We start from the raw sequence: 17114 nt of genomic DNA on the forward strand, positions 1-17114 counted from the left end.
AAAAAAGAAAACAAAAACACTCAAAAACACTGACTGAAAGAGAGAAAAAAGATTACAATATAAATAATGTGTGCATTCTTGGCAAAAGATAATGCACAAAGTATAAACAATTGCAATTGTTTTTGTTTAACGTAGCACCACTCGAACAAAAATTATCCATACCAATAACACCAGGATCAGGCTAAAATGACAGAACTGCTTAGACAAAAAGACCGCTCAACGATTTTTATCCACTCAGCTTAATTTTGCCGAGTACCAGCCAAAACACTACGCATTACCCGACATTTCAGTTGGTAACCCTTATTTTTCCGCTGAGCGTAACTTGCCACGCTTACCAACCTTGTGTGCTTTGAGCACCGTAAAATGACCCCAAAATCAACCATCAGTGCAATTCCACAAATCTCCACGACTGTTTGCCGTGAACACTTAAAAGAATCAATTCAAAGAATTTAATCAGATTAAAAAGATTTCATTAAGAAATAATTGTATTGTACATTTCGTGAAAGTCGACAGATTAATATTCATCTTGAGTAATTCATTGACATGTCATTTCGGATTCCAAGTCCATACAAGAATAGTTTTGAAAATATTTTTGAGGTATCAATTTTTTTGTTATTTTTATTTGGGAAGTTATATAAAAAACATTTGGAAATATTTGGAATTCAGGTCAGTTTCTGTGAAACACTACATTGAGGTACATTTTTTCCCTCAAATTCATACTGTCTGCGCCAAAACTTGATGCTTAAAAAAAATTTGCATCAAATTTGTAGGTGCACTGAATGGAGTACGAGCAATGCTCAAAAATGAAACCTCAGAACAAATGCAACAAAAATATGATCAGATCCCACAAAATGAGTCTAAAAGAAATTTTTTCATTTAATTCATAAGTATTTCATATGCATTAGAAAGAACATCCACTGCTCTTCAATATGACATTCTGAAAAAATAGGGACGTTATTTGGGTAACATCGTGATAATGTCTTGTTGATTTTCGATCATGCCGAATTTTTTCATCACGACTCATTCTGTTGGGTTTTAAGTCACAAACAGTCGTGAAACACAAAATATTGTACTGCAAGGACTCTCTGTGTGAGGACACTAGAGGGCGCTATTGTGGCCTACCCAAACGAGTTGGCACATTTCCCAGGAAACTGCTGGTGGAAAATACCAGGAAATACTTTCGAATCAATACAGGGAAGTGATTGTTCCAAAAGCTCATACATAGAAAAACTGAGTTTTATCGTGCATAAAAAAATATGTGAGAACTAACCAATCTTATGAAAATTCTGCGTGTAGTTTGTATATTAATTTAAAGAAATATTGTCTGTGCTGTTCAACAAATTCAATTTTTTTCTTCTCCACTAAATTTTGTACCACGAGTGTTTTTTTTAATAAAAAAAACTTATATTTTTCCCGCTCTTGTGAGCATTTGCAACCCTCTGAAAAAAAGGCTTTTTGTTAAATTTTTTTTTTGGCCCACAATATCCATCCTGCAAGTGATAATTCAACATTTGTAAAACCTTACAAAAAGGTGGGTATTTTTTTTCATCAGACAATGTCTCATTTAAAAATGGATAACTTTTGTATTGCTAGAAAAAGTAGTGATTTAAATACAAAATATTTTTTTTCGGATTAAAAATTCAAAACACACAGACAATATGTCTTTAAAGTTTACACAAAAGTGCCGTTTATAATATATGAGATATGAGATTGTCATTTGTCATTGTCCTACAGTGAATGTGCTTCTGTTTTGTGTTTAAATGAAATTATTCAATTTTTTGGGTAAGTTTATAGAAGTCAAGACAACTTTAAAGGTGGGGAATATAATATGTCATTTGTGCATTTTGTTTGTTTGAAGCAACAAAAGTGATCTAAAGACGGGTACTTATTAACAACTAACCTGATGAAGTTTTAGCTCTGTGAATGCTGTACATTCTGAGAAAACAGTATTCTAAGATTTCGGTTTCAATTCAAAAGTTACTGAGTCATGTTTTCAATTGCGCCCGAAATCAGCATCCGGGACACGTTCTCATTCAGCCGATTGCAGCTACGCGGTGTCCCGCACTAAACTGACAAATGATACCAAGCGCGCCCGCATGTGCGCTGTGACAACGCTTGCACGTACCCATACACGGATTCGCCGAATTAAAAAACCAACTGCCAATGGAAATTTCCAAAAATGCGTCACTCGACGCATCTTCGGAAAAGGCCTTCTTTTATTGTTTTCTTCAAAATGACAACACTCCAGAAAGAATAATTTCACAGGGAGTTTAGTGACATTACAATCTTTAAACCAAGCAAGCACTTCAACGATAATTTTGTCAGTAAGTTTTTGGATAGCTGCAAATGATCTACTCTACCGGTACCTTTAAATCTTCAGCTGACAATAGTTTCCCCTACGTGTATTTCCCAGTTATTTTCCACCCAGCCATACGTATTTCCTGGACAGTGTTTCCCGGGGTTTCCCAACCACTACTTCCCTTTTTAGTAGTTCCCAAGCAAGTGAGTGCAAACATAACAAGTGTGTGCGCGTGGAAGTCAAGCCGCACGCGTGCACACAGTTTCCAATTGAATGTACATGTACACGTACATGTACATCGATCCGTACACAGCATGGGCACACGCCGGTAATGGCACTGAAGGGCCCTTGCCTACAGTAATTTTGTCATATGTTCAACCGCTGAGGGCATAAGTAATAACACTATGAGGCTATGTGGTACATGTAACTCAATGCAGACAGGGCTGTCCTCAAACAGCGAACTGGCTCACACTAGGCCGAGAGATCATCACCGTGGACTGTGTTAATGACTTGGGGTGTACATGTACACACTATTTTCTTGACAATTTGTAATGTACCGGTTACCTGCCACGTTTTGACGTTTCCATTTTGGATGTGTTCACCGAGAGTTCAACTGACCAGCTCTGACACTATACCTTTCACTTCACAGAATCAATAATGGAAGTGAAAAATGTGAATTCACGTAATTTGTTTTCACTACACAACATGTTTGGTTTTTGAGCTGCGTAAACATCCTGTAGTTCACAAAGTTGAAGTGATGAAGTATGTGACAAAAAGTAAAGTAAAAATTTGATTTGAGTTCTATTTCCTTGTATCTCGCCTTGGTGCCCCTGAAATGACAAACTTCCTTTTTCAATGATAAAATTGCCTCTCCTCCTGAACAACACAACTGTAGACCAACTGTCACATTCTCACGAAGCGTACATGTACATACATGTACACTGTACAAACCATTCTCATATCTTGCCCACTGACCATCTGTACAATATAAATTACTATATATTAGTTCTGTCTATGTTTACAGTTGTCAATTTACAGGTATGCACAGCTCCTGATGATTATACTCCCAACCACATTATTGGCTTAATGATGGTTCAACCATACCCCTTAGGCTGCTAAATATTGATACGATCAGAGTCGGACGTTTCCCCCTGCGAGACAGTTATTTAGCATCTCAGCATCTCAAGAGAACATGATTAGTAGCTTTGGTCTATTTTTTCCCAAAATGGAAATCAGATACTCAGATGGTCATTTCAACAAAGTTAGTAAACAAATAATGCATATTTATGAGTGCAATGGTAAGAATAATTTCATGAGGTGACGGATGGAATGTTACCCATGCCGATTGGAATGGAACATTCCATCTGTCACCGAATGAAAATATTCTTTCCATTGCACGAATGCGAAACATTCATTATTTTTTTAATACAACACCTGAATAAATCCTCGTCATCTGATTGGTCAGAACCGCCAAAACTGTGACCGTGCAATGGAACTTCCATTTAACGTGGAATGGAACTTGTATTTTTGCAGTGTGGCCACCCCGTATGTTGGGACGAATAATTCAATGACATGTGATCAACAACCCACCAATCAGATGACAATATTCATTCAGGCGTTGAATAATATAAAATTTGATCAATGACTCTTCATTGACGGCACAGTAGTCAATGATGATTGGACTAGTCGGACTGACCGTTGGAACCAGCCCATCAAAGTTTTTAGCATCACCGGGTACCAACAGCCACACACATCCTGCGCTACAGCACAGGGAGCTTAGGACTGCAAACTTGTGTGATGTTTGATTATAGCAGGACCCGGGATCGTTCATACATGGGCTTTGCAGTTAGCGTGCAGGTTTATGTTACGTCACAAATCAACCACTTGTTGATCAATGGTTCTTGTACAGGTTGAGTAAAAAAAACACCCAAAAAACACCAAATGTCGGGACTATTGTTTTATTGAAGTTATGCACACAAAAGGTGTGCGTTCTTTCAGCAAAAAGAAAACAATTCACACACATCCCTATGTGATTTTTTTTCGTTTTGCTGAAAGAACACTGAATTTTTTTTGTGATCCGTGGACAGAACCTTAAAACGGTGGTTATGTTGAAAATTCCGTAACTTGAAAAGTACATAAGTGATTTGAATGATTCCTTTACTAAGAGAAAGCTTATGAATTGGGCTTTCATATCCTAGATTTTGAAAGTGCTATATGAAGAACTTCCCTAAAACAATGGTCCCAACATTTGGGGGGGCGTGTTTTTTTTTTCTCACCCTGTATGATTGAACTCGCTCATTCATGTAACCTCAACTTCATATGCACCAAACTCCTAAAAATAAATTTTGTGACTGACTGACAACCTTGTACTCAAAACACAACATGACAGTGTTTTTTTGTTGAGTTCTTTCACAAGTCCAGTCACCTGGTCACAAGTCCTTTCATAAAGCCAGTCACAAGTAACTGGATGGACAAAAAAATGCTTTTGTAACCTTTCATTTGAATAGCTAGTGACTTGACTTGAGAATGATGGACTTGTGATGGGCTTGTGATGGACTTGTGATGGACTTGTGATGGACTTGTGATGGACTTGTGATGGAGTTGTGATGGACTTGAGATAGACTTGTGATGGCCTTGCAGGGACTTGTTTGGACTCAAATACAACACTGCGACATGATAAAAGTACTTCTCGCTCAGACCATTAGATAAATAAGGAGTTGTGATAGCAAACCTACGATAAAGAACCTTTTAAAAAGGGGATCATGTATGTGACCCTTCAGCACAAAACAAGTCGGAAGTTGCACGGCCTTTTTTGAGATACAGCCTATACTACAGTTTATTATACATGTACATAGAAAATAGGTGGAAAATGGGAACAGAAAAGACATATAACCCTGTCAGATTGTGTCAGATCCCCAAATTTCTATACATGTACATGTACATCATTGGAAAGCTTATTCAATGTCCTTTCCAATGAGCCTAAAATACCAAGTTTTCAAAGAATTGGTCCAAGTGAATGGTTTTGTGCCAGAGGGTCACATACATGTATGTGAACTTTCATGAAAAACTGACCGATGTAGAACATGTGCATGTGAATACATAACGTGGTATGTCAAAATCGGGCAATTTTGGGCAAGAAGTCAATTTTGAGTTATTGCAATATGAGAAAAATATAGACCTTGTTTTTCACACGCTGCATTGTCTTTTGAAATTGGATATTCCAAAACGAAGTTATTGAATTTTGAAATCGGACTGTCCGAAATGTCACGCTAATTTTGCATCATTTCAGAACAAAATCCTGAACAAACTGTTATTTTGTAAAGTGACATCCCTCTCTAAAAGTGTTTAAAAACAACACTTTGTTGATGAAATTTCAGTTTGAAACTTTTATAGAGCATCTTAAACATTAGTAGCATCAGACATTTAAAAAAAATCTCATAATCACTGAAAATCACCTCATGTCATTTTGCAGCTTTTTCTCCATTCTAACTCTGCTCAATTCTGCCTGGTTTTGACATACCACGTCACATATCGGCAAAAGAAGGCAACTCCTTCACTTCTTACAAATGAGGAAAGAGTCCACAGAAATCCCGTGGAAAATTCATGTTCACAGTTCAGAGAATAGAAAATATTTTTCACAGCTTTGGGTTAATCAGAAAGATCATTGTTGACACTGGTTTGCTTGTGGCATTGTACAGTTTTAAGAGCTCCATGTGTTCCGAAATATTTCAGGAAAAAGACAGCATCCGTGTATCGCCATAAATGATAACCGCGCACAAAACTGATGTTGCTCCGACCGTAACAGTAGTCAGTGTGGTGTGACAAAACATACATCTGGTGTTCTACTGACAATCCAGCACAATCAAGATAGACGGAACATGGTACATGTAAAACCTCTCGCGACTGTTTGGCCGGGTTTCGTTACAGGCTTGTATTTCCACTAGTCGAGGCCAGGCGGTTGATCACATTCAATAACTCATGCAACGAACCATCCACTTTATATGAAGATTGCAAATATTCCCAAGCACATGCGTCTCCGTACAAAAACTTGTCACACTGGCACTGCCCAAATCCACAGTGGGCCAAAATTGCAGCTCGTAGCTCCATTTTCAATTTTTCTGCGGTGCTTGTGGCTTGCATCACAAAAATTGTCGTGTCGCAACTTCACGATTCAGTTTCGCACATTGGCACAATTTGCACACAAAGAAAAAGAAATTTCACATTTAAATAAACGCAAGTTCCATGTTACTGCACAATGGCTCCCCGCGTGGCTTGTTGAGGGCACTCCACACTTGGCGGCATGATCCGTGAGGACATACAGCTGGTTTCCAATGGATGGCTACCAGGGAAAGTGTCAACCCTGAGAGGAGATGCCAGATTCTGCCGCTGGAAACCACGATGCAACACTTCAGGAAGCAGCCGTTATTTTCCAGCGTACATTCAAACAAGCAGTGTGCCTCCCATCCCAGCAGCTCCACAAAAAGATAAACTCAAATCCGCTTGCTGTTCTTCGATGATTTAGTGACCTTTTTTGCAGTTTTCTCTTTGGAGTCGGTGTGCAGCTGGAGTTATCTACACTCAACGCAGCTTCAAAGCCGGGGAAGGCAAGTCCAACAAGTTCGCTGACCTCAAAGGGTCAAAGGTCATCATTGTGTTCCTTTATTTAAAAAACCCAAAAAACCTCAAAGCCGCACTGGTTTTGACATGTACAAAAAACGGCTCCAGCGTAAAAAGTTCGGCTTGATAAAATGTCCGCTCAAAATGTCACAAAATATATAAAATAGTCTCTAAATCTTCTGTGTCTGTACAAAAAAGTGGATTTTTTTCCAGGAGTTTTTGTTGTTGATTTTTCCTTTCCTTTTTCAAATCCATTTTAAGTTGGACGATGGCATGATGATGATGGGCAGTGCAATGACGTGGCCCTAGGGTCGTCGTCATAGCGTAATGCTGGGTCTGTATTCCAACATCAGGGGATATTGCTATCAAAATAAAAAAACAAATTATAAAGAGAAAGAACAAGAGAGAACATTAACTTCAAAATTTCCATTTTTAAGACTAGCACCCTTTTAATAACTTGTGCTGCCAAAATAAATGTTTGTGTTGTTGTTTTGTTTAAAGTAATTCACTTCTTGCCACGTGAAGCAACCTGCAATACAGGAATGTTGAAAGTTGTAAAAACCCAACATTCCTATAATTCTCTACTTCCTAAACACTTTTTTTTTTAATTTGGTGAAGCGTGCTGTTTTATATGCATGGCAAAAAGAACGGAAACAACAAACTGAAAACAAATCGAAAGACCTTTCTTTGAAACACATAATGGCCAAAATAAAATGGTGGCTAAGATGTGTACACTGTATTTTTCATTCTGTTTTGTCTCCCTTGTGTTGTCCGACACATAGTTTTTGTATACGTGTAAGCTGATTGAAAATGTTCTTACATGTATGAAAACAACAATATTATTACTCCCTGTACAGCCCCAAACCACAATGCCTATTAATAATAACAATGTGGTGCTATATCGTGCTTTATAGCAAAGGTCTCAAAGTGTTTCACAATTATTACCCCTGTTCAGCAGCCCATGAGACTATTTTTGCAGCAGCTCGAGATCAGCGCATTCTGGTCTCTACCTTCGCAGGTACCCATATATACTCCTGGTTGGAGAGGCAATTGTAGTAAAGTGTCTTACCCAAGAACACAAGCACCATGTTTCCCGTCAGGATTCGAACCCACGTACCATAGCACGTAAGTCCAACACCGTAACCACTAGACCACAGCGTTAGCTGTAGCACCCAAAACTGCCCTGAACACTCATGGAGTCATCAGTGTATACATACAATCATTTTTTATTTCAGGCTTCCATTTGTAAAAATATACCACCATATTGTATGCTTTCGTAAAAAGTACCCAGATGACTGCAACATTATGTCAATAAAGTTTCTGGATGAGTGCAATATTATTGATATTGCAGTCATCCCGGATTTTCGCAGGTTCCCGCACCATCTAGATCGTAGAAAGTCACAGTCAACCAGTCAACAGAGCGTAGCGCGCGGAATGGGGATGCAGCACGCAGCACTAGCAGGGTATACGCGCACTGTTATCAACAGCCACAATGGCAGCTTCGAGCGGCGCAATAATTCTGCAAAATTTGAGAAATAAAGGCAGTGTCCTGAAATGTATTTCTTGCGGATCAAGCTAGTCAGCCTAATATAAATAATAATAATAATAATGTTGGATGGCTTTTTTTCCGGGGGATACAAGAATATATTGCACTCGCTATAGAAATAATTTTGTTACAGCTCGTGTAGTATATTCTTGTATACCCCTCAAAGCCATCCAATATTATATAATTATACAATGTAGTACACATGTTAATGGATCACTGTAAATTAACACATGTCCATGTCCAACAGTATACACATGTATGTCATACGCATGTTATCATTCGGCATACACGTAGAACAAATAACCCACTTGTCATTCATGTCGACCATTTGTTGCCAACTGTCTGAGTGAAATCTACCCTGATTAATCCATCCCCCAAGATGTGAAGAAGTGGGGGGGGGGAGATAATGTTGGAATTTGAGTACACACAGATTTCCTCTCGGGAAGTGCGGGGTTGTAGGCACGTTTCCCCTATGTCATTATCTACTTCTTGATTCACGCTGGCGCTACTAACAAGATTGCTTGGGCATACACAAACACAGAGAGAAATGAGAACTCGATATCACATAATCATCTGTCCTGTGCAGGGGGGGGGGGGCAAATATCCAGGACAAACACGTTCTGGAAAAGGGAACTGCCACAGCTCAAATATGCATGCACTGTCAATTTCCGCGGGGAGGCTTTCCAATTCAAATAATGCGCATCTCCGGCATTATTGTAATGAGCGGACGTCTGCGGGCATAGCTCTAGACTCCGAGGCCTGTGAGCGGCGATCGGTGCTGGTTTTGTGAACACAAAAAAAATTATGGACGGTTGCTTTAGGGGAAGATCCAAAATGCATGCATAAAATGGTCGCTGCCGGTCGGCAATATTATTGCACTAAACACAAACTGTCTTCATATGCGACTGTTGCAAAGACTAACTGGCTCATTTTGAAATTTTTTTTTTTTTCAAAGCAGAAATGGTTTATTCAGGCATGCAACTGGGAATTTAGGGAAAATAATGAGGAAACTCCAAACCAAACAAGAGTTTGCACGGTGTTTTGTTCAATTTGTAATTGCATTCATGAGAAGTTAAAAACAAGGAAATCAGCGGATCTGAGGAAAAGTTGGACGCCCGACTATTATAACAAATTTCAATCCCCCGGCAGACCCAATTTTGTTCAAACACCGCTGGTGACATTCAAAAATATGCAGTGTGACTTGTCGAGGATTCAACACACCTAGCACACTTGCCAAAAAATATACCCTCTGCAAGGGCTGAGAACGTTTTAAAGGACGAATGCAATGTAATGTTTTTTAGTGCAATCCTTGAACATGCACCTTTGTGTCTCACTCAACCTCATTTTTCATTTTTGTCTTGCCCTTTTTGGGGTTAGTTTGGTTCCTTTTTGGTTTTTATGCTAATGCAAATTTCCATATTCATGATCAACAGTGTGATGTCATTCCAGGCAGAAACCTCGATGCTACAGCTATTTCAGTACCAAACAAAAGTTTGCCAGAGTGTTAGATATTTTGCTGTTGCAAAATTTTCTTTTCTTTGGTGATTCGTTGTTTTGTCACTAGTACACATGTACATGGCAGTAAGCCAACGAGCAAAACTTTCTCACCAATAATTTTCAATAACAAATTTTCTGGTTCACAATTTGAACAGAAAACCCCTACACTGAACAGTGTCTTCCTGAAATGACATCACAGCAGCAGCGCCCTCAGTTGTCCAGAAAAGCATGGAACATTTGAAATGTTTCAAGAAGTGCCCTTTTCAATATTGAATTAAGCAAAGAGGAATGTCAATAGCTTTCATACATTTAAGAGCTGTAGAAAGTTGCATGAAATGTTTTCCTAAGAAAAATTCATCCCATTGACCTTTTAAAGATTCACTCGGCATCGGAACGGCTGCTGGGCAAGTTTTACTGTATTAGTAAAAGCTGTTCAAAAAGGCGGGAAAATATTAGGTCACGTTTCCTTGCTATACCCACCTTTGTTCTCCATCTTGTGACACAGACAAATTTCAATGTGTGGTCCTTGCCTAGAATCTCTTGGTTGCATAGAATCTCCACCTAGAACAAGAGACAAAAATGCAAAACTGGTTATTGTAATACATCTGTGATGTGATCAAGCTAAATGAGTCGTTTGTCGGGAACTTTCATTTGGAGATTCAGGCCAAAATAGGGCCACTTCATCACATCACTTCATCACCTCTCTTGGTGTTCCGACTTACATAATTTTTGAACTAAAGATGGTATCAGCATGCGGTTTTCACAGCAGTAATACTGAGATTGTGCTCTTTTCAAATTTGTAAAAAAAAAAAAAATTGACCAGGGTTGACAAACGACTCATTTAGCTTGATCGCATCAGATATGTGGTGCAGGTACATGGCATTTTGTGCAGCCCAGAGAAGGGAATATGACACCTGAGGTAAAGCCGAAGGCAGCCATTTTCTGCCCCACAGGTGTATAAAAACCAATGGATAATATCATGAAAGAAGTTCATCAGGCTGGTGAAATTTCAACTTTGTAAAATGAATTTTCTATAAACACAGCCAAAATTACTTACGTGAAACTAGTCGAAACGTAAACGAAACTACGTAAGCAATTGGCTGTGTTTATAGAAAATTCATTTACAAAGTCAATGGATAATAATAACAATGGATGCTTATAAAGCCCTTTTAACTAAGATCAAAGCGCTTTACATTATTATTACTCCTGATCATTGGGCCAATGAGACATTCCAAATACCATCTCAGCTCCCTAGGGAGTATACAGCTTGATGCTGCCCGTTAGGCGCAAGGAAGCTAGAATCAATCACAATAACCATCTCTGCCTAGGAACCCATTTACTCCTGGGTGGGGAGAAGCAATGAGTGACAGAGTGTGCCATGCCCAAGGACACACGCACCATAGCTGCAGGCTGGACTCGAACCCACAACCTGCAGAATTATCCGCAGACTATGAATTCAATGCCCCAGACCACGAAGCCACAGCTCGCCAGCCAGCACAGAGAACACTTTCTTTAATGTCATAGCATCACAGGAATTGACTTGAGATTTGACCTGTGAGGTGATCAGCTCTAACAAAGACCGTCCAGCTGGAGTTTTGTGGCAACAAACCTGTTTTGATTATGCCACAATGTACCGGTAGCACTTGTGGCTTGAACTTCCTTGTGATTGAGTTGTGATGGACTTGACTACAGCTCTATGACTATGATGCATGGCAGCACTTTTTTGTGATGAAGCTTCTTTGCCACAAACATGTTTATGCCATTAATAGACACTTTCGGCATCCAGAAACAAATGTTTATCCGTATACATACAACATCTACTGTTATGTGTCAGCATGCGTGAGATCCCATTCAAATTTCAGTTTCGGCATGGAGCCTCTGAGTACACGTATTGCTGCAGAGGCAACCAAGTCACAATTTTGTGACAAAAAAATGCTCAAAAATCACAGGCCTTCTGCTGTGAAAAAAAATCACTCTTAAGAGCTTCCAATTGCAATCCGACATGCCTGGTACTTCATAAAATCAAGAATGAGTGGTTGATATAATTATTAAATTGGAAGAAATTTTGAGCGAAAAAAAAGACAGAAATTCATACAAATTGATCCCTTGTCAACAGGCTTCCTCACATAGTTCCTGTGTCATTTTCTCGCATCACGTAGGAGAAGAACAAACAAAGTGATAACGTCACAAGTGAAAAAGATAGGGGTACGTGATACGGGCGCAAATTTCAAACCTCACTTGTCAGTTGCCTTACGACTGACTTGTGATTTGACTTGTGTCTGACTTGCGCTCTGTATTGTGATTGGACTGGATTGCAACAGGGCCAATTTCATAGAGCTGCTTAAGCACAAAATTTGCTTAAGCACAAAAACGTCTTGCTTAATAAAATCAGGTTACCGGCCAAAACTCCATGCGATTGTTATGCTAAGTAAACAACAGCTAAATACCAGTCACAAGCAATGTACATCACATGGAGTTTTGGCCGATAACCTAATTTTACTAAGCAATGTGTTTTCGTGCTTAAGTAAATTTTCTGCTTAAGCAGCTCTATGAAATTGGGCCCAGCTGATGTGTAGCAGCCATCTTAGAGGGCATCTTTTGTTTTTTTAATTCAGTAACAATGAATGCATCAGACATGTTCATTCATGAATATCCCAGCAAAAAAACAAAGGCATTGTCCTCTAAGATGGCTGCTAAGCATAAGGTCTATTCTGGACTAATGTTGGGCAAACCCGACCCGAAACCGACCCGACCCAAAACTGATTTCGGGTCAGGTCGGGTCATTTTCATCATCATTTCAGTTGGGTTGGGTCGGTTTTGGTTTTGCGTTTGCAATTTACGGGTCGGGTTGGGTCGGTCAAGCCATCTTGTGAAAAACCAGAAATAAACCGAAATAAATCCAAAAAAAACAAAAAAAACTTAAACAGTTACGAAATTCACGCAGTGCAATATTATTGCAGAGTTTGTGCTCAGTACGACCAACGTCAACCCATCGGGCAAATGTGCATGTGGGTTGCGGTCTATCACGCGCAGTCTATAACGGTTTGCAGTCTATCATGAACAGTATATAATGTGTACGCTGTAAAGTTATGAGTCTTCACCGTATCATACGTTTCTTTACTGACAGACGATGATTTTCACGCAATGCGGGCAAGTTCAGGCACGTGCCACATATCTGGGGGGTTTTCGGGTCAGTTCGGGTTGGTGTGTGCTTGATTTTTGTCGGGCCGGTTTAGGGGAGTTCAGATCGGTTTCGGGTTGGATTCGGTTTATATCTATAATATTTGGGTCGGTTTGGCCTGGTTAATCCGACCCGATGCATAACATTATTCTGGACATCCAGTGACGTGCGGTGGCGCTCTTTACCTGGTGGAAGCCCTCCAGCTTGAGCTTCTTGGCCACAAACTTGCGGATGTGGTTGATGGTGGCCTGGGCGGAGATGCGGATGAACTTCTTGCGCAGCGGCCGCAGCTGCTCCGTATTGCACTCCAGGCAGATCTTGACCTGCTCGTCGCTACGGTGACAGTCCGCCTCATCCTCCTTGGTGATGCACTCATCCTTTGTTTCTTCTGAGGAGGCAAGGAGCAGGAAAGGACGAAAAAGGAAAGATTAGTTTTGTGCAATATGAGCTAGAGATGGCTTGATCAACCACTGACTATAGTTACAACAACTTTGGAGATTTCAAACCAAACACGCATGAAAGCTACAGGTATTTTTAATGTTTTTTTTTTCCCCTTCTCTTTTGGGGTTTCCCCATTTTGTAACCTCTACTTTTCCCCCTTATAACATGTGCATTTGGTAATTTGGTAAATTCACATTGTGGAAATTAATTGTGGAAATTAATATTGTACTTCTTGTCACAATATCACAGAGAACTCAAAATTTAAACGCAACAGAAATTTGCTGTAAAAATTTAGCCAATGCCTAAACTGCAAACCAACCCATCAGAACAGAATTAATCAGTGATGCAAATTAAAATAAAAAGCTATGAAATTACAAATGACTTTGTTTAGACAGTAACACTACAAAAAGATTACGCTGGTACAATTTTTTTTACATTCCTCATCTGAATACAAATTAATACATACATTTAATACATTAAATCACGGCAGTGGCAAGCTCTAGTTTTTATACACAGAGCTCCTCATCTGAATTTCAAATGAACAAGTCCTGCCCTGCGAAAAAATCCACCGGTTCATTTTAATTAACCAGTTGACAGAGTCCCAATATCCTGTAACTGCTGCTTAGGGGAGCGGCTACGCAAATCAGCGTGGGAGATATTAACCCACGGCTGCAGCTCCCGAGCTTAAAATGGGACCATTTATCACGGACGGTAAAATGTTCGGCCCAGCTAATGCACACTCTGCCTGGAGCTAGTCAGCTACGGGCCAGCAAGACATTCGTTCTGGGTGCTACAGTAAGTGCATATGTTTACATGCACTGTGCACTTGATGATGAGATAAAAGTCGTACCTACACAAACACACACACACACTGCTCAGTACACATTTAATTTTATTATTCAACACGCGACATTAAAGGGAATGTACAACATTTGCAAACATCGAAAAATAAAACTACCAAGTTTTTACAAAACACCATATTAGGATGTTGGTAAGTGACAGTCTAAAGCATCCTGTAAAATTATGGCACCTGGTGTCTAGTCATTTTCAAGAAAATTGTACTTTTGTATAAATTTCCAACGGTGGTCGGCCGACCATCGTTGGGAAAACCTAACTATTTTTCAACTACTGCTCCAAATTTACAAATTTTTTTTCAGTCCAAATTTTGTTTGCTATTGTTACATGTTCATGAACGGGTGCAGGCCAGCTAGACTGGTTCCCTTACCTTACAATTTTCCGACAACTATAAATTGATCCACTTTATCTTTAGTGGAGTCAGGGAACCAGACTACTTAAACAATTTTTGTTTTTCTTGGTTTTTCAAGCATTTTCAAAACACAAAATTTCAAACATGTTAGTTAAACAATATTTGATCTATAATATTAACCCCTCAAATAGTTCATTTCTGAAAATTACAGCAAAAGCCAATGATGTACATTCCCTTTAAGCTCCGTAACAATTGCACCGTTATGCCCATACTTACAGCACATCATGTATACACAGCCGAGTCTATTCCTACACACATGCACTGCATGCACACTGTCCCCATGGCTAATCTATCCACTAAGTGTGAAAGGGGCCAAGCTTTTTGTCCATGTTACAGGGCCCCTCGAGCGTGTAAGAGTCCTGCGCTCATATCAATGGGTATGCAATTCGAGGGCCGGCGTGGAGTTCCGCTTTGAAAGAAAAAAAGGATTTTCGGCCTTTTGGGGCGGATGATGCGTTCGGGCATCTGGGGTGTAAATGAGCATGCCCAGCCTCGGGCGGTGTCCTAAATAAACGGGTACTCCGAAGGAAAGAGGGGGATGGATGGATGAATGGATGGATGGAGGAAAATGTGTAATTGATGATGATTGTATAGTGCAGGGACATTCTCTACATGTGCCGTGACTGCACGGTTGGAATTTTGAAGGGTGTCGGGGAGACACATGTAGTCACTTTTTAAGAAGATACCGAGTTGAACTGATGAAACACAGCATTGCCATGGTTACTGCTCATTGCTCGTAGAGAAATGTTTCCAGTATCTTGGGGATGTTGTTGAAGGCAATAGAGGAGAGTCCCGATATTCGGAAGCTCGTTAACTCTAATATACCCTGCTGTTTGTGCAAATGATAAACCCTCCTATGCAAACATACATTCTATGCAAGTTGTCCTTTCAGTCAAAATCAATCAAGTGACTGTTTTCTTCAGTTAGGAGCTCCCAGCCTACATAAAGCAGGATTGACTGGCTGTGACTGTCTATATAACTTGATACAGCTATGCTTTGACTGTAGGTGACTGATAAGTCAGCTGTGCCTACTTCTTGCCTGCTTTTGTCTGTTGACTAAATTTGACTAGTCACAGTGCTTACTTGAGATATGATCTGACTGTTGGTGACTAGCCTGTGTAAAAGGCATGGCAGGGGAAGAGGATTGATTTCTTTTGACTATCTGTGACTGTTCAAACAGCAGGAGGGTTAAATGGTTACTGAGTTGAACTGATGGAATACAGCATTGCCATGGCAACTGCTGATTGCTATTACAGCAATGTTTTCAGTATCTTGGGGATGTGGTTGAAGGCAGTAAAGGACTCCACACATTTGGAAGCTCGTAAACATCGCTTGCTTGTTGTGCGAAATGATCAATGACGTGGAAATCGACAATCTACTACAAGCAAGTAATGTACATGTACAGTTGAGAGGACAACATATTTAAAGCTGCGTTCGACATGCTCTTCGACAAAATTCAATATTTTCTATCAAGAAATTTTCAACTTGTATGTTTGATTAAAACCCCCAAATCCCTCTCCTTTTTTTTTCTCTCCATTTTTTGGTGAGCGGACGTCTGCAACTCTCTGAAAAAAGGGTTTGTGCTTTAGCCAAAAACCGATCCACTTGCTAACAGACTGGCTCCCAGTCCATACATTATCGATACTGATTGTGAGGGGGGGGGGGGGGGGAGAGGGGGAACCGGCCTACCCCACGACAACAGAATTATTGTCTGGCAGGAAATAATTGGAAATTGTAAAGTAATAATTGATAATTCAATAAGTAAACAAGGGCCATTCAAAAGTGAACAACTTTTGTAGTACTAGAAAAAGCACTCGGAACTGTCTCTGCTTAAAGGTGATATACAGCATTTGCTTTTGCTGTACTTTTCAAAAATGGATGGATTTGGGGGTTAGTATTTTATAGCAAATATTGTTACACTGACCTATCTAAAGTTTTGTGTTCATAGATGCTGGAATAACCAAGAAAAAAATGCTTCTCTTGTAGTCTGGTTCCCTGACCCTACTTCAGATGAAACGGAGCAATTTGTAGACGTTGGTGAATAGTCAGGTCAGGGAACCAGACTAGCTGGCTTGCACCCGTTCACAAATGTGTAAAAAGATTTCAAACAAAATGTGGACTAACTAAATTTGGTAAATTGGGGGCATTATATTTGACCGAAATCTTCTTTTTTTCCCCAAAGATGGTACAATTGATAAAAAAATCCCGCTTTTCTTGAAAATGACAGCACACCAGGTGCCATGACTTAACAGGATGCTTGAGACTA

At 39.7% G+C, this 17114-nt stretch overlaps 1 protein-coding gene across 1 annotated transcript in view; it reads right to left on the bottom strand.

Moving 5' to 3' along the window:
- Nucleotides 1–5509: 5509 nt before the first annotated feature.
- Nucleotides 5510–17114, bottom strand: part of LOC119721001 (polycomb group RING finger protein 3-like) — a 34868-nt gene continuing 23263 nt past the window's right edge. The window contains exons 6-8 of the mRNA XM_038190866.1: nt 13326–13528; nt 10440–10520; nt 5510–7278 (exon numbers count right to left, since the gene is read on the bottom strand). Coding sequence (XP_038046794.1) covers nt 7234–7278; nt 10440–10520; nt 13326–13528 — 329 coding nt within the window. The 3' untranslated portion in view covers nt 5510–7233. The remainder of the gene's footprint in view (nt 7279–10439; nt 10521–13325; nt 13529–17114) is intronic.

Source organism: Patiria miniata, unplaced genomic scaffold (assembly GCF_015706575.1).
Source record: "Patiria miniata isolate m_02_andy unplaced genomic scaffold, ASM1570657v1 HiC_scaffold_9, whole genome shotgun sequence".
In the NCBI taxonomy this organism is placed as follows: Eukaryota; Metazoa; Echinodermata; class Asteroidea; order Valvatida; family Asterinidae; genus Patiria; species Patiria miniata.